The sequence below is a fragment of the Balaenoptera borealis genome (assembly GCF_965194805.1).
Source record: "Balaenoptera borealis genome assembly, chromosome: 2".
Classification (NCBI taxonomy): Eukaryota; Metazoa; Chordata; class Mammalia; order Artiodactyla; family Balaenopteridae; genus Balaenoptera; species Balaenoptera borealis.
Window position 1 is genome coordinate 127,568,788 of NC_138867.1, and position 19,173 is coordinate 127,587,960.

General features: G+C 36.7%; 1 protein-coding gene across 10 annotated transcripts in view; it reads right to left on the minus strand.

Annotated features, from left to right (window-relative positions):
* Nucleotides 1-19,173, minus strand: part of CSNK1A1 (casein kinase 1 alpha 1) — a 48,959-nt gene that overhangs the window by 19,044 nt on the left and 10,742 nt on the right. For 7 of the 10 annotated variants that reach the window (XR_014242002.1, XR_014242003.1, XM_082382772.1 and 4 more), the window contains exons 3-5: nucleotides 7,613-7,739; nucleotides 4,153-4,251; nucleotides 1,648-1,731 (exon numbers count right to left, since the gene is read on the minus strand). Coding sequence is in view for 7 of the 10 variants with exons in the window: in XM_082382772.1 (XP_082238898.1) it covers nucleotides 1,648-1,731; nucleotides 4,153-4,251; nucleotides 7,613-7,739 (310 nt within the window). In the remaining 3 variants the exon portion in view is untranslated. The remainder of the gene's footprint in view (nucleotides 1-1,647; nucleotides 1,732-4,152; nucleotides 4,252-7,612; nucleotides 7,740-19,173) is intronic. The other 3 variants (XR_014242004.1, XM_082382775.1, XM_082382769.1) reach the window with 1 other exon arrangement.

The window sequence follows — 19,173 nt, forward strand, 5'->3', positions numbered from 1 at the left end:
AATGGGAAATATTTACATGAAACCATGTCATACCAAGGATACAACCCAACAGCCGCAGATATGTAAAGGTAAAACCAAACAAGGAAAAGTCAGTATTCAACGTCATAAAATAATGTGTTTTTATAGGTCTGCATATGCAAAGAGACGTTTAAACTCTTCGGTTGTCAAGCTGCTTTCTGTGGATTTTAATTACATGTTCTAAGTAAAATTTGTGGCTGTTTTAAAGAATGCAGCATATTTTTCAAAGGAATGTGGAAATGAGTTAATGTTGGGTATGCTGGGATAACTCCATTCAGCAGACGTGCATTTTCTTCAGAAACGCTACTGCCAATTTTAGTTTTTGGTATTACAACAGTTTTTCTCCTAACCAGGAGTCACATTTTCCTGCCCTTCAGAAAATTCACAAGATTACTTTTCCTTATAACCCAGAAAACCTATTATTAAATAATTATGTTATAAAATATAAGTAAAATGTGTGAATGTATATGAGTAAGTAAAAATAGGGCAGTAAAGTTGCCTTACAACGTACCTAATTACCCACCATCCCTCCTCTCTGCCCAACCAAGACCTAGTTACCATAGTTGGTATTTCTTTGTGAATAAAAATAAAATTGAATTCCTGAAACCTTTTTAACAGTGGGAGAACATAGTTCCTGAAATAATGCTGGGCAGTATGGAAAAGGATTAAATGATTACCCAGATGATACTTGTGGTTTAATAACGGAACTACAAAGTATGCTCACATATCAAATGCAACTTTTTTCCTTTTCTGATTACTTATGTCAATACTTACTTCTCAGTGTATACTAAATTGATAAAGATTCGTTCATTCAGGAGCTTCAAAGATTAAGTACCTAAATGGTGTGATTTTTAAAAATTATTTTCCCTTGTTTATCTGAAAATTCATACAGTAATAAAGCTATCTAACTTCTACAAAAGTAAATATGAAGAGTTCTGCTTACATTTAAAAAATATTTGGAAAGTTATTGGAGTGTTTAGCCTGCTAAACACTAAATCATCAGGTTATGCATCTGTTTATCTTACTTATGTGTCACTGATGGTAATTGATAAGTGCTTCAGTTATCGTTATGTTGTTAGAATACAGTATATTCTAGTCCCAGAGCATATAATGCTCTTTAAGCATTTTATGCCACTTGTTTGAAGCTGAGAGAATTCTTATATTGAGGTAATCAATTCTAGAAAAACTAGATCTGAAATCTGATCTACACTTACCTAAGTATGCTAGGGAAGGGGAAGAGAGTTGATGCAGAATATCATCATTCAGCAGTAATGCAACTCCAAATTATTTTTAAAAATTGAACAGTCTATCTCAAGTTTACCATTAGGTAAAGAATTTCAATGGTAGACCAACACATTTCTTCATGTGCATGTTAGAGATCTAAACATAATCCTGTTTTCATTTAGGTTTTCTCTAAATTTTACAAACTTTAAGCAAAAGCCACAAAGAAACATCTTAGTAATGTTATATGTTTGCCAAGTATGTCTGAATAATGCCAACATAAGAGGTGCTTGAGCAAGATCTACATTCTCCAGAATTAAAACAAAACAAAAATAATCAAAATAAAACAATAAGAAAGAAAAGCACATGAATTTGGGATTGAGGTTGGAATAGGAGACAGTTTCAGACCTGGTTTAATCCTGAGAAAGATGGGTCCTGAGAAGTACTAACAGTCATGCTTCTTTTCCTCTTCCCCACTGGAGATTCTAAACACTAAACAGACAATAGAGGGTGGCAGTGCATCAAACAGTATTGCTTACATTGCAACAATGGCCGGCGCAGACAGGCAACACCGAGGCATTAGAGAAAGAACAGGGTAGCCAAATGCCATCCTTCTTCCACCAAGCACTGTAGCTTCTCAGTTTTCCAAATAAGAATCACATGCTTAAGAACATTTGAATTCTGGAAAATACTCAGGTTTTTAATGCCACTATATTGTGTCACTGCCTGAAACAGGGATAGCAATGGTGACATTTGGCTCTTTAATTTATTAATAAAAAAGGGGGGAATTTGGATCTGCAATCTTTGGTACCACAATCTGCCCTTCCCCTAAAAAAAGATTGTACAGGGGAAAAAAATCTTCAGTAAGGAAGAGGTAGAAGGCATTTAGTCACCTTAAAATTTATTTTCGTAAGCATGCAGGGCTGATTACTGGAAGAGATGAGCAAATTCACTACGATTGGAGTGACTACTCCTAAATATCAAATTCAGAACAATTTTCCAAATAAGAAATTTGACTTTAAAAATCAACCTCAAAAGCGCCCCCCACCCCACCAACTCTTTACCCACAAATAGAAAACTACTGGAACAAGCTGACCAAAGAATCCAGTCTCATACAACTGGCATATTTCAAACTACAATACAGAAAACACTAAAAACCAACTACATAAACAAAACACTAATCTAAAATGTTCAAGAACAACATTTAGAATTTGAATCTTAGGTAAAACACTGCACTTCTAACCCTAGGGTCTCTCTGAATCTGTTTAACAGCAAAGAAGCTTCACAATATTCTTTTTAATATCTCTAAAAGAGGATACAAGATTCTAAAAAGGTTTACGTATCACTGGTCAATTTGGATTTCCTAACACAACTATGTGATTAATAAACTATTTTAAAGGGGGGAAAAAAGCAAAGAGGTATTATCTAGGCCATCATTAAATTTAAGACAAAAACCATGTACTGCAATGTCAACATGCAGAACATGGATCTCATGAGGATAATGGGTCTTTAGCAGGAAGAAAATGGCAAGAAAAGGGCTGGGAAATGGTCAAAAGATTAGGGTCATACTGACAAAATTGCCCCCCAAAATTAAGACTAGTAATTTTTCAATTAAATTACCAGGTTTTATAGTAACAATTAAGAACCTGGATGCTTCAAAGAGAGAAGCCACATAACATTAAAAAAAAAAAAAAAAGATGCAATTGGGAATGGCAAGAAAGGTTGTATGTAGATTTAAACACCTTCTATTATTTAAAGCTCAGCTTTCAACAAAAAAATTTAAATTCCTAAAACTTGGTCAGACCAACATTAATGTCTCACGCATTAACAAATAACACCAGTTCTAATGGTAATGGCTCCAAGTTGGCATTCATACAGGCAAACAAAGGTAAACATTTATAGCTAGACCTAAAAACACCAAACATTCCCTAATGGTTTAATAAAACAAATGGGAATGTTCCTTCCAAAAACAAAACAAAACAAAAAACACAAAAAACAAAAAACCCCCAAGTTGTCCTGAAGTTGAGAATTTCTATGAGATCATCAGATCATAACATGCTTAGTGCATTGCCAATGCTGCCTGTCTGCCCGAGCTCAACATTGAATTAATAAATAAAAGCAATTCACTCAGTAAAACTAATCATTGCAGAAAAAATTCAACACAATTAGTTTTTAACTGCAATCATGCGTCACTAGCTAAAACCCAATCACCCCATAAGTTCAACCATTCTGCAGCCCCCAATGAACACTAATTTCATTGTATGTATGTTCATTTCACTTGTCTACACTTTCCTTTGAAAAGGAGAGAAGAGGGGTGGAGACCCCACCCAACTTGGCACCCAAATAAGAAACTGTCAACTACTTTTGAAGCAGGCCCAAAAGTTATCCTTTTGAATACACAAATCCAAGGACTGAAGAATTCTCATTATCAACCATGCTTAGTCAGCAAATGTTAACGCCATGGTGACAGATGGGTCAGTGGTTCCCACGCTGGCACAAGCACATATATTACAAAAACCCACACTTCAGAGACAAAGGTTAAAATCTGATTTTTAGCATTCAGGAAGAAAAGTACATGGGGTTTTGTTTGTTTTTTGTTTGCTAGCTATTCGAATGAATGAAAAATAGATACAACTGTTCAATAGTTAAATAATATAGATGATTACATTTCACTATAAAGCCCTTGGAATTTTATATTTCCATATAAATAACTAACCTTGGTTGGGTAAGTTGGAGAGAATTTATTTCAAGTTATTAAGTTAACAGATTATCCTTCTAGTACAATCTTTTAAAGCAATTATCAATAGCAAATTCAACTTACTATGACTCTTAATTTAAAGACTGAAAGTTCACCAAAGCAATTCTTGAAGTTTTTTACTCTTTGTTCCTTCATGCAAAGAACATGTGACTAACCTTATTACAGTGACGCCCAATACCCATTAAGAAGTTATCTGGTTTAATGTCTCTGTGTATAAAATTCTTTGTATGCACATATTCAATTCTACTGATCATCTGGAAAAAAGGGGAGGAGGAGAGAAAATTAAGTGATTTGTATTAAGTGACAAAAGAAAACATTATTTCTGAATTACTTCAATATGTCAATTATTTTTCAAGATCACAGGTATACTTTATTAACTTTATTGAGAGTTCACAAAGACAGTGCTAGTCAAAATTAAAAAGAAAGGGCAACCAGGCACCGCATTTACCTCTAGACTGATGGATATATAAGCATAAACCAGAAGTGTTCTTTAGGCTTATTCTTTCAATATTAATGATTATAAACATGATAGTAGCAAAACATGACCTGATAGCAAAAATGGTTTTATTTTTAAATTACAAAAGTAATACATTTAGAATTGTTTCAGTTGTTGTAATAAATTATATAAAGTAAAAGCCAATCCTATGCCCCCTGACGTACCTATATAAAAACAGCCTGCTACTGCCCAGATCTATTTCCATGCTCTTATATACGTACACACATAAACTCACATGTGCTTGGGAGTAAGGGGTGCTGACCAATTGACATTGTAGTTATAAGTTGTTGTTATTGCTTTAAATTGAAATAGAAGCAGTCCACTCACTTTATTCTTGTTCACTTGTTTTTAACTAATTATAACTCAAACATTCCTGGAAGTTGGTACCATACAATGTAAGCATGTAACTTTTTATACAAATGGGGACATACACACGCTGGGTTTCCTTTCTTGCATGCTTTTTGGACTCTCCTATGATTTTTCTCCATACTTCTATGATCATATTCCAAAACTGAATAATAAACATGCCATTCTAACAAGCTTTTCTTAATTTCTTGGAAATTCTGCCTCGTCAAGTGGTATGGTCTTAGCATTCTTTTTTTTTTAAAATTAATTAATTAATTAATTAATTTATTTATGGCTGTGCTGAGTCTTCGTTTCTGTGCGAGGGCTTTCTCTAGTTGCAGCAAGTGGGGGCCACTCTTCATCGCAATGCGCGGGCCTCTCACTATCGCGGCCTCTCTTGTTGCGGAGCACAGGCTCCAGACACGCAGGCTCAGTAATTGTGGCTCACGGGCCCAGTTGCTCCGTGGCATGTGGGATCCTCCCAGACCAGGGCTCGAACCCGTGTCCCCTGCATTGGCAGGCAGACTCCCAACCACTGCGCCACCAGGGAAGCCCTTAGCATTCTTTTTAATGGCTATAAATATTCTACGGCACAGATGGAAGTACTCCCCAATTATCCCCTAACTCACGGTATTCCCATTATTTCCAATATTCTCCCACCATAAACAATAATGCTATTAATAATACTTAAATATATCCTTACCTACTAGTGCTTTTATTTCTATGGGTTATAAATCCCATACTATTACAGCAGAGTTGCTGGGCTGAAAGGTACGTATTTTTTTCATTTTGATAGGTGCCATCAGACTGCCCTTCAAAATAGCCTATAACAACTCATTTTTTTCAGCAGTAGTGTTCTTTTTCCCACTAGCAAAGTTATTTCAGTTCTTTCTAAATTTTGCCAATTTGACAGGTACTGACCTCGCTTATTTCCCTAACAGTTTGGAAACCTGCTCATTTTTACCGACCTTTTGGATTTAGTACTATTCTATGAACTGTCAATCTATACTCGTCCAGTATTCTTTTGACTTGTTCTTTTCTTGCCAATTTTTAAGAATTCTTTGCATATAACAGACAATCTTTTATCAGTCATTTGTTATGTAAATAGATTTAAATTTTGAAAAATTTGTCTTTTAACTCTCTCTGGCATCTCTTCTATAATAGTTTTAATTTCCAAATTATCAACTATGTCTACCTTTTCTGTAAAATACTTACAAGTTGTATTTGAAAGTGTTTTCCATGTGCAAAGGCTGCCAACATTATCTTTCTAACCATATGTTCTTGCTCTTCTAGTAGTATATGTCAGGATTCTATTTTTTACTTGGCCTCATGTTCTCTAGAGCTTTTATCACCATGGATATACAGATTCTAAATCTTACTCCTCTACCTTGGCAAATGTCTTTTGAAGCCAAATTGTAATCTCTGGCTTAAACTATTCATACTCTCAAGGAAGTAGATGTATACAATGTTCAAATAGCATCTTTAGGTACAGCAGCAACTCATATATTAAAGAAGTAAAACAAAACCGCTGGCTCACTTATGTACATATTTGTCCTAGCTAAGTAATACCCATAATTAAACTATGAGTATTAACTCACAGGGGAAAGGTGGGGCAAAAGACAAATTAATAGCACAAACTACAGACTACTTCAAGTGTTGCCTGTCATCTACAGAGCAAGACTCAGCTGTTTCCTTCTTAAACAAATGCTTTCCTGCAACCCCCTTTCCTAAATTACATTCTTTCTCTGATGTTACTAGTGTATCCAATATATAGACTTCTATGACAGAACCCTTCCATTTTTCTCCACTAAACTCTATGCTCCTAATGGGAAGAGACTAGTTCTTATTCTTCTTTGTACATCCCAGTGTTAAGTACAATGGCAGGCCCTGAATAAATGTTCACTGTATGAATGCCTACGTGTTACTGAGCCTACAGAATACAAACTCTTTTATTAAGATTCATTCACATGTCATATTAAGAGGTTTTAATCATAAATTCCTTGACATTTACCTATTATCGTTGACCATATTATCTGTTTCCTCAAGGCTTGTTTCTAACCCTATTATTCCCCATCTTAAAATTCTTTAAAACTAATTTTCTTTTTTATTTCCTTTAGTTCAAAAAAATCTAATCTTTGGCTTTAAAACAATTTCATCTAATCTCCAGCCAATGAATAAATCTAATTCATGACATAAAAATTTCCCTGGTTTTGTTTAACTATTACCAATGGCCGAGAATCCTTTACTTCAAGAGCATCTACCTGGTCAAAAATTATTCCTTAAATTACTTCAGTATCTTATTTTCCTCAAAAATACACCTTTCATAAGGATTCAACACGTAATACATAGCATTCAATTTGCTTAATTTAAACAAAATTTCAATATATACATATTTATCTATATTTATATACACACATACACTCCAAATCCTTTCTTCAAACAAAATCTTATAAGGAAACCTGCTATATTCAACACTAAAACAAATACACTCTATCTGATGGGAGCAGCTTGAAAACTCCTAGTCTACAGGTGAGTAATAAACTAGTATAAATCCGTTTTTGTCCTATACCCATGAGAAAACATCTATCTACAAGTCATATTAGAGTAATACACTTGAATGACTATACCTTACTATGGATCTTTTTTTGCTGATCCAAACGTTAAACGTGACACACAGGACTATAATACTCTGGTTTACACACATTTAAATTATAGTTAAGTAGTTGTAAACAGTAGTATTTCTTAGTTTTTATTCTCATAAAAGTTTCACATACCTGGTCAGCTAACATAAGTACAGTTTTCATTGTGAACCTTCTTGAACAGAAATTGAAGAGGTCTTCAAGGCTGGGTCCAAGAAGATCCATGACTAGCACATTGTAGTCTTTTTCCTGACCATACCACCTAATAAAATGAAAGGGGGAAAAGGGAGGGCATTATAAAAAGCTGATTACCACTTAACATCACCAAGTTTTAAAAAAATTTGAATAAGATAGTTTTTCCTCTCTGGTTAAGTTTTATTTAGGGTTAAGTTTTCCACTATTCAGCTGATGAATTCACTGACTGACTACATTGCCCAACACAAGGTAGAGAGATTTTTTCCTGTCAAGCAATCCATTGTCCAATTAAGTCAGTACTTGTGTGGCAGCCTTAACATTCCTCTTAACCAGGGCAGCTGAATTCTATATCCATCCACCACTGATTCCTGAGACCATGGGCAAGTTTCTTAACCTCACCTGGTCTTACTTTTTAACTGAAGAAATGAAGGAGATTCTACTAGTCATTCCAAAATGTTTCAGAAAGCAAAGATCCCTTTTACTATAACTCATGTTCCATTTCCTACCAAGTTGTATTAATAAGGAGTCACATTTTTGTTTAGTTCCTGATCACAGAAAACAATCATATTACCACAAAGATGACATTTGCTTTTTACTGGAAGAATCATGCTTTAATTATCCGTTGCTGTATTACTGTGGATATACAATTTGTCCCCAATAACTCTAGGAATATCAACTGCTAATTTCAGAGACTACAAGAACTGGAAGTCACTGCAATAAATGATTTCAAGTTTCTATATGCCTGTAAGTCTGGTAAGGGTAATTTCCTGAAAATAAGCACTACCATTTTTATTTCAAACTTATCTAGATTATGAATTTTGCTTGGGGGACGTCCCTGGAGGTCCAGTGGTTGGTTGGGACTCCGTGCTTCCACTGCAGGGGGCACGGGTTCGATCGCTGGTCAGGGAACTAAGATCTTTTATGCCGTGTGGCACAGCCCCCCACCCCCCAAAAAAAGAAAAAGAAAGGCATTTTGCCATTATTTAAAATGTTAAAAAAAAACAAACAAACAGGAAGTTATTTTAAACCTAGACTGGAGTGATTTCTTTGTTAACTTTAATAAAAAATGATACCTGGATTTACCATTTGAGAAGTTTATGTGTTTTAAAAATATTCATAACAGGGAAAAAAGGCTTAAAAAAATCTGTGTCAAAGGCATTAATGAGTATCAGTTTAGTGGAAAACTGTTCAGTGTTTTTGGTTTGTTTTATAATTTTATTTATTTATTTATTTTTGGCTGCGTTGGGTCTTCACTGCTGCACGTGGGCTTTCTCTAGTTGCAGCGAGCGGGGGCTACACTTCGTTGTGGTGTGTGGGCTTCTCGTTGTGGTGGCTGCTCTTGTTGCGGAGCACGGGCTCTAGGCGCACGGGCTTCAGTAGTTGCGGCTCACGGGCTCTAGAGCACAGGCTCAGTAGTTGTGGCACACGGGCTTAGTTGCTCCGCAGCATGTGGGATCTTCCTGGAGCAGGGATCGAACCCATGTCGCCTTCATTGGCAGGCGGATCCTTAACCACTGCGCCACCAAGGAAGTCCCCTGTTTAGTGTTTTTAGTGCTATTTCTTTTTTAAAATTTTGCTCTAATATGTTATTTTGTTATAAAAGAAAATTAAGACTGAAACTAGAGAATGGGGATTTAGTATCTTAATAACTGTATTTTTCTAGAAAATGCAAAACCAGCTACTTAAGCATGGTCTCATATTCAGATCCAATGAATACGCTCCCTAGAATCTTAATGTAAAAGATCTTAAGGTGACTAGGCTTAAAAAGCTCACATTCCTTCCTACGCTTTTGCTTCAGCTGTTCCCGAGGACTACTACTTCGCACACATGATACACGAATAACTACCATCGAACACACAAAGGAATTCATTTTCACATGTCTTTGCAGAAAAAGGTAGCCTGATGGGGAAAGTTTCTGCTTAACCTTATAGAGATTGTGCCCACTAGCCTAAGAAAAGCAACAGATGTACCAATCTGCTAATGGCAGAGTTGATCTGTCCTTATTGCATCTAAAACTATGTTCAAAGCTGCTGCAATTATCCCTTTTCAATCCTTTATTTTCCATATAGGAATTCAACACCCTTCACATACATTCCAACATTTATCAACACTTGAAAGAAAAGCTCACAGTGGTGGGTTTAAGAATCTGCCTTCCAATGCAGGGGACACGGGTTTGATCCCTGGTCGGGGAACTAAGATCCCACATGCCACGGGGCAACTAAGCCTGCGTGCCACAACTACTGAGCCCATGTGCCACAACTACTGAGCCCTTGCACCACAAATAGACAGAAGCCCGTGAGCAGAAATGAAGAGCCCGCTCGCCACAATGAAAGATCCCACGTGCCACGAGTAAGACCCGACACAGCCAAATAAATAAATAAATATTAAAAAAAAAGGATAAGTGATGAACAAAGTGAATAGGTTATTTCTCCTTTCCTGATTCCTCTGTTTTGTTTTCCTTCTGTTTTTTCTTCTTTCTTTACTTAATGGCAGAGGCAAATCTGTGCTAGGAAGCTGTCAGAAACCTCAAAGCCATTCCTTGCCATTATAAACATCCAATACTAAGAATTATGGCAAATTTTTAATATAAAAATCTAATTTATCTAGGTTTTAAAGAAAAATAAATGATTCTATACAAAAACACCAAATCCAGAAAGAGCTAAGGCAGTGATGGGAAGCCACTAAAAATCAAAGGCAAAAGAGAAAGCACAAATCAACTCTCATAAGACTACATCTCATGTCTACATCAACAAATTTGTACCAATGGCTCCCTAACAAAATTACAATAAAGTGAATTTTACCACCATCCAACCCAAACTACAAACTTGAAATGTCAAAGGCACTAATTCATACTTCACATCTTCATGCAATCACACAATTTCATAAAGCACTTTGTGGGAAGTCATATGTAAAGTAAGCCTTCAACAGAATACTCTCATAATAATTAGAAACAAGGGGGAATTAGATGAATTCGGAAACACACTTAAAAAAAACCAAACAAGTTATTAGGCATTTTTCTCCTTATTGCTTAAGTGTATGAGTTTAAGACACAGCCCCTATTCTCAATATCAAGAAGACAATCCATAAAAAAACAACTAAAACATAAATGATTCAAAGGCATTTTCCTCCATGGTGCAACTACAGCACTTCTAAAATAATTAGGTCTTTCCACTTAGAAATTGGTATGCTTAGAAATTGGTATTATAACTCCTTAAACCTAAGTGACAGGTGTTTCTTTCATTCTTCCTTTTGATCTCAAGGAATATATAACTTATTTCTCTAAACCTAACACCTCACACCCTCCCCATCTGTGCTTTCCACCTGTGTAACCCATCCCGACATTATTACACACAGATTAGGAGCCAGGAACATCCTTCTGCTTATCCAAATCCTACTTACTCAGTTTCTACCTTCACCTCCACGTTTTCCACTTTTATTCTGCAAGCTGCTAACTCTCCATTTTCAATTGCAACATCCTAATACCCAGCTGCCAAAGAAATCTTCCTTAAGTAGCCTATCCCACATTGGTCTCCCGTTTCACAGAATTCCTATAGCCACTGACTACTGCTAATATCCAAGATCTAACCCCTTGACAATACAAATATTCAGGTACTGTTACTTTGGCATTTCTCTCTCTACACCTGTAAGATAAAACTTACTGTTTGTCTTATGTCTTCATAGAACCTGGGTAATGAGCAAGCACTAAGCTGATTCTCTGAGATCATTTAAGTTTGCAGACAATCTGAAACCCACAAACATGAAAACCTCACTCCTATTCTCCACTTTCTAGGTGCCTTCAACCAGAAACTCAGGTCTTATCTTTAGACATTTTTCAACGTAAGCAGCAATGTGTTGCTACTAAGTACACTATGGTAAAGTAATGTGCACACTGTAGGTAACTCAGATACTTATGAAATTAAAAACAAACTGGTTTGATTTGGACCTTATTCTTCCTAATAGTTTCAAAAGATGCAGAAGAATCAAGTAATTTAATGGATGAAAGTTAAAAAAAAAGGAGGGCAGGGTCTCGTTTACTATTTGTTTGTTTCAAATCAATGTCTTCAGACTTAGTGTTGCCTGACCAATCAAGGAAGTAGGCCAAGGAATGAGCTCGCAACTTAGAAAACCATCATTTCTTACTGAGAGCATAAAAAAGGTACCTTAAGGTCTGAAGAAGATGCTAAGAGAAGGCAAGGTCCATCTCTCTGATCTTATTTCCTTCCTCTAAACCCATATCCAAACTAATTCTAGTTAAAAAATTAAGAAACAGATAAAAAGCACAAGCCTAAGATAATACATGCACAAGTCAACGGGGCTGACCAAAAAATGCTAACAGAATTCAGAAAAAGCAAACGATCAGTGGGAACTACAACTGTCCAAAGAAAGAAACCTAGTGAAAATGGTCTGTTACCAGTCAGATCCTGAAGGAGGGATAATATTTTGATATGTAAGGTAGAAAAAAGATGTGCTAAGGGCTTCCCTGGTGGTGCAGTGGTTAAGAATCCACCCGCCAATGCAGGGGACACGGGTTCGAGCCCTGGTCCAGGAAGATCCCACATGCCACAGAGCAGCTAAGCCTGTGTGCCACAACTACTGAGCCTGTGCTCTAGAGCCCGCGAATCACAACTACTGAAGCCCGTGCACCACAACGAAGAGTAGCCCCCGCTCGCCGCAACTAGAGAAACCCCATGTGCAGCAACGAAGACCCAACACAGCCAAAAAAAAAAAAAAAAGATGTGCTAGGCAGAGGCAAGAATAGACCATGGGCTCGCATAAAGGGGCGAATCAAAGTGACTGATAGTTTGGGGCTATATTATAGACTCTTGAATACCAGGCTAATGTGCTTTAAATTCTATAGATAACTGAGGAATTATCAGTAGAGTATGGCTGGGACATAATATAATTAAGTATTAAGAGCTGGCCTTGGTATTGGTATGCAATATGGAAACTGGGGAGTAGGGGAAGGAGTGACAATGACATGAGAACCAGTTAGAAGAGTTATAGCTGAAGATGTGGAGCTAGAGGTTTCTTTTCTCTAATAAATCTCGATGAAAATGGAAATACCTTAGAAAAGAAATAAAATGACTGAAATGAAATATTTTAGGTATTGCTATGAGACCCAAGGACTTCCAAGAACAGTAAATCAGTGTAATTATCGTAAATACTCAGTTCAGATTAAAGGACTTAAATATGCCCATCCCTATGACTGTAACAATAACAACAAAAAAAAGAACATTTGTTTAACATAGGTCTTCCCCCTCTGACTTGATTGGTGACAGTTAATTTTATGCATCAACCCGACTGGGCTAAGGGATTCTGAAATAGCTGATAAAACATAAAACAGTATGTGAAAGTATCTCCAGAAGAGATCAGCATCTGAATGACAGGCTAAGTAAAGAAAATCACCCTCCCTAAAGTGGGGTACCTGAACAGAATAAAAAGGCAAAGGAAGAGAAATTTCCCTTTCTGCTAGAGCTGCAACATTCATCTTCCATCTTCTGCTCTAGGACATCCGTGCTTCTGGTTTTCAGACCTTAGGACTCAAACTGGGACGTAAATCATTGGCTCCCCTGGTCTCAGGCCTTTAGGCTTGATCCAGAACTACACTGCTGGTTTTCCTGGGCTTCCAGCTTAGAGACCACAAGTCATGGGACTTTTTTTTTTTGAATTTTATTTTTTATACAGCAGGTTCTTATTAGTTATCTATTTTATACATATTAGTGTATATACGTCAATCAAAATCTCCCAATTCATCCCACAACCACCACTCCCCCAGCCACTTTACCCCCTTGGTGTCCACATGTTTGTTCTCTACATCTGTGTCTCTATTTCTGCCCTGCAAAGCGGTTCATCTGTACCATTTTTCTAGGTTCCACATATATGTGTTAATACACGATATTTGTTTTTCTCTTTCTGACTTACTTCACTCTGTATGACAGTCTCTAGATCCATCCACGTCTCTACAAATGACCCAATTTCGTTCCTTTTTGTGGCTGAGTAATATTCCATTGTATATATGTACCACATCTTCTTTATCCATTCGTCTGTCGATGGGCATTTAGTTTGCTTCCAGGTCATGGGACTTCTTAGCATCCATAATTGTGTGAGCAAATCCCTCATAATAAATCTCTTTCTGTCTACCTATAAATATATCTCGTTTTATTGCTCTTTGCAGGTATCATGTTTTTTACAAACTGTGGCAACCCTGCCTTGAACAAATCCATCGGCACCATTTTTCCAACAGTATATGCTCACTTTGTGTCTGTCACATTTTCATTATTTTTATATTTTTGTTATTATTATATTTGTTATGGTGATGATCTGTGATCTTTATTTTTGATGTTATTATTGCAAAAAGTTACCACTCGCTGAAAGCACAGATGATGGTTAGCACTTTTTGGCAATAAAGTATTTTTAAATTAAGGTAGGTACAATTTTTTTGGACATAATGCTATTGCACACCTAATAGACTACAGTATAGTGTAAACATAATTTTTAATGCACTGGGAAACCAAAAAATTCATGTGACTTTGCTTTATTGTGGTATTCTGGAACTGAACCCAAAATAACTCTGAGGTATGCCTGTATATATGATCCATCAGTTCTATTTCTTTGGAGAATCCTAGTATAATAGGGGCAGCCATTTTATGTCTTGTTCACAACTCTATATACCCAGCATCCAGCACAATGCCTTACATGCAGGAAATGCTCAGTAACATTTGCTGAATTAAAGAATAAAAAGCTGTATTAGAGGTTTTTACCAGGCTAGGGCATGCCTGACGTGGCAGATGAGGAAAACAAAAATACTCCCTGTACCGAAAGTATAAAGTCATCAGGAAGTATCTATTCATCTTTGATTCAAATAAGCCAAATAATTATAAAAGTTTAGAAGTGACAGTCGTAACAGATAAATGTCTTTTCCTATGCCATTTATCTTCCCATCTTTAGATTATTAATGTCAGAGTCTTCACCGAACTAAAAGTATGAGCACTGAATCAGTGCTGTAATATACCCATTTTCATAGCATCTACATTCTCAAGACACTGTATCTCAAACTTAGTCTCTTGCCAACTTATCATCATCCAACTTTTATGTTCCTTTTTATGAGGGTAGAACTTAAGGACCTGGTCTAGTACAATCTCGCGCAACTCTAAGAACTAGCTCAAATTCCCCCTTTAGGTTGCTACTGCTAACAGTTCCAGCCACCCTACTCTCTTTTGTCTGAATTCCTTTTAATGTTCCTATACATTAATATTTATGTGCACCATCCTTAACAGTAGAATTTTGCCTTTCATAATATTATAAAAACTATAGATAGCTCTTCTTCCCATCCTTCAACAGCACCCAAATTACCATGGGCCAAAAAAAAATCACCTACAGGCAATTCTTGTTTATCTTTTCCTGTATCTTTCTTCTTGCTTCTCATTGTAATCATGCCATGTTGCCTTCTTTTCCCTTTTTGTTTTGTTTCTGGCGTGAGTGTGTTGGGGTTAACAATTCATTTAAAACAGTTAAGAAAGGCACTTCCTACTCCCCCTCTCCTCCTAAATTACCAAACTTAAACAGCAGGTGACCCTCAACCACAACACAAACCCTTAATTCTCAATTTAAATTCCTGAGTCTCAAAAGTCACCAATCCTCCTAGTACTGCATTCAATAGTTGATTACTTCTGAAAAGTGGAAGCATCTATGAACTTGAGTCTTAAGACACTGTAACCCTTTAACCTAGAATTGTTAGTACTTATTAAGCTCCATTTTATTAATGGCATTCATCATGAAAACAGAACTACGATGCACAGCTTTGACTACATTTTGATTCATGTAACTCTTCAGCGCTTCTGAAGAAGAACTAGACACAGGACTAAAATGTGGGTCACCTCCTGATTTTCTATTAACTCTTGGTATACAAGATTGCTGTGTAACTCTCATTCTCCTTCTCTGCCCATATTTGCTCCTTAGATTTGTGGCCTTCGTTTTACTTTGAATACCTAGGTACCTAAAATTTAATGAACTAAACTTTTCTCTTGCCATCAAAAATTTAAGACCATCAACCTATTTCCTCCTCTTGCAATTTCATTTAAAACACAATTCATATTTTATAAGGTCAGTAACACAAAATTTTTATTCATAATGCTTTGGATTTACAACTTGTAGAAATACCTTTGAAATGGTTTGGGATCCAGAGCATTTTCACTAGAGAAAGACACTCATTGCTGCTATTTGGCTACTGCAGGGAACTGGAAAATCAGGTTTAATAAAGAAAACAGACACTAAGTTTTCTGGTGAATTAAGCAACTAGAACCAGAAACACAAATACCGATTAGACCTATTTCTCCATACTAAAAACTGATTTAGACGTTAAGTAAGAAAAGAACCACCGTTTTAGCTGTGGGTATGGTGAGCAGAGTAATAATTCTGATAATGTGATGATTTCAAGAAATTTTAGATATTAATTCTATCTTTTACTTCACTGAACCTTTCCCAGAACTTTCCTAGGTCTTCCAAACCTTTTTTAATTGGCTTAATTTCCCCACCCTTACAATCTCACACCCCTGGGGAGGGCATTGATAAGCATGGAAGTAATTTAAAATTGAACAAGACTAGAAAGGGAAAAGAAAATAAATACTGGAAATCCACCAACTGAGAGACCAATCCTGCATCAAAGGTATTTAGCTACAATAACCAAGAACTTGCCCAAACAAGTTGTGTGTGGGTGGGTGGGAGGTGCTAGTTCTACACCAAGTGTTCTGAATCTTTTTTGTTGTCATGGATCCCCCACCTTTGGTAGTCTAATGAGGCCTATTGATCCCTTCTCAGAGTATTTTAAATGCATAAAATAAAATACATTGCATTATAAAGAAAACCAATTTTAGAGAAATTCAGTTACCATAAAATTACTTCAAAATCAATCTTGATATAGTAATATACATGCTCTTTATTAAAGCATTAAATAAGATTTAGAGGCAGGTCTAACTAGTACTATAATTTTGGATATAAAGACTATTTTGAGTTACGTGCAACAATAATGTGATATGAAAATACCTGTGATTTCTATTGGTGACAAAGCCATAGGTACTGCCAGAACTAGTGGGGAATTGTTGCCTACGTTTATAAAAGAAAAACTAGGTTCAGTTAGAGGTACATGAAAATAAAGATGGAATTTTTTTCCTATCCAATTCACTGACCTCGTGGAGGATAAATCCCTGAACCAAGTTAAGAACCCTGCTCTAAACAGATTTTTAAGGTAAACAGACTGCAGAATAAGATCTAAAACTTGGGCATCATCTGTGTTTCACTCAGCAATAATAATGTCAACTAAGATAATTTGTTTTCCTTCTTCATCCTAACCCTCCTAACTGCTACTACTAATCCTTTGCTCACAATATCATCCCTAAGATCTTTGAATTATGCTGTAGGACTTCCACATTTCTCAGTCTCCTTGTTCCTTGCCCTCTGCCTTAAAAGATGCATAAATGTTCCTTAACCTGCAAATTTTAAAAACACAAACAAAAAAATGTGCTTTGATACTTAGTACTATCTACTACTAAAGCTCCTATTAATTTACCCTTTCAATATTTATGGTGGCTAACAAGACAAAACCCAGTAATTCTTGCTCTCATAGCTTACAGCACAGTCTGTGAAGGCAAATAAATAACACATATCATGAAAGAGAAACTGATGGTGAGAAGGTACAAATTATGGGAACCCAATAGATCTTTCAGAGGGAGGCATTAGGAAAAGCTTCTCGATGAAGAAGTATGTTGATTCTTGAAGCATAAACAGAAGACGGCCAGGTAAAGAGGTGTGTGGGGGTTAGGAGTACGCATTAAGCTTGTTATTCACAAGAAACTGAAAGTAGCCAGCATAGTTGGTTCACAGTAAGACAAGATCATCCGATTTTCTTGTTCACAGTTAACTTGTTGAAAATCTAGTTTCTACCTGCCATCTTACTCTCACTTTTTGTTCTTGGTTCCCAGTATAATGGTTATCATTCTCATCATACTACCCAAAATTATACTTCAAAGATCACAAATGGTCCTTGCTGTCACTGCTCTCTCTAGCCTTGGTCCTTGCTGTCACTGATCTCTCTAGCCTTGGTCATAGTAGTACTGGAAGACAGTATGTGGAGAACTGGAACCTCCAGGGGAATACAAGTATTAAAATATACTATTCCACTGGGAAATGGGACAATATATCTGTAGTTTTCACAATACCAATTATAAAGGGTTGATCAAATCTTTTCTTTTTATTTATTTATTTTTGGCTGTGTTGAGTCTTCGTTGCTGTGCATGGGCTTTCTCTAGTTGTGGTGAGCAGGGGCTACTCTTCATTGCGGTGCGCAGGCTTCTCATTGCGGTGGCTTCTCTTGTCGTGGAGCATGGGATCTAGGCGCGCAGGCTCCAGCAGTTGTGGCTTGTGGGCTCTAGAGCGCAGGCTCAGTAGTTGTGGCGCACGGGCTTAGTTGCTCCGCGGCATGTGGGATCTTCCCGGACCAGGGCTCGAACCCGTGTCCCCTGCATTGGCAGGCGGATTCTCAACCACTGCACCACCTGGGAAGCCCCAAATCTTTTCTAATAGGCAAATATATAAAATAGATTAGTAGCTACCTAGGCCTGGGGGGATATGGAGAGTGACTGCTAATGTGTTCAAGGTTTCTTTTTTTTGGGGGGGATGAACATTTTAAAATTGGATTATGGTGATGGTTGCACAACTGTACATATAGCAAAAACCACTGAATTGCACACTTTAAGTAGATGATGCTTACATAGATAAAGTATCTCAATAAAACTGTCAATCTTTTACCAAAATCTGCTCCTCCAGTCTCTGTTTCAACACTTATTAAGGACCTACTATGTGTGTGATACTGCCCATAAGGATGCCATAAGCATCATAAGGTCTAAAAGAACAGGTAAGTGACAAGTACAATATAAAAGCGACAATAAAGTAAATATAAAACACAGAGGAGCGAGCTCTTCAGAAGATAAAAGGGAAGGCTTCTTAGAAAAGTTAGTATCTGAGCTAAACTTTGAAAAATGCCTGTTACCTCTTTACATAGTCTCCTACTTTCAGTCACTCCTCTACAGTTTCATGGTGTCGTTTCTCTGCTATGAAAACCAATGCCCCTCCCTAATTACACACCAAAAAAGCAAAGTTTCATATATATATGAGGAACTCCAAAAATCTAATCTCTGCCTATCCTTTAATTCTATATCCTTATTCCCTCACCAGACTGCCCTCAGGCCATATCACTGAGTCAACAGTGACTTACTAAGCACGATTGTATACTGAGCTCTATTCCAGCCAAAGCCCAAAGCCTTAAAGTCTCATTCCTTTTCTCTCTCTGGAATATATATTACCTCCTCCTAAAAACTGACTTCCTTTAACTGCAACACCTCATTATCCCAACTCTCCTCTTGCCTTGATTAACTCTGAATTTCTACCACAGAGTTCAGTCCTCACTTCTCAATTTCCTTTCTCCACTATCACTTCTATTCTGATTT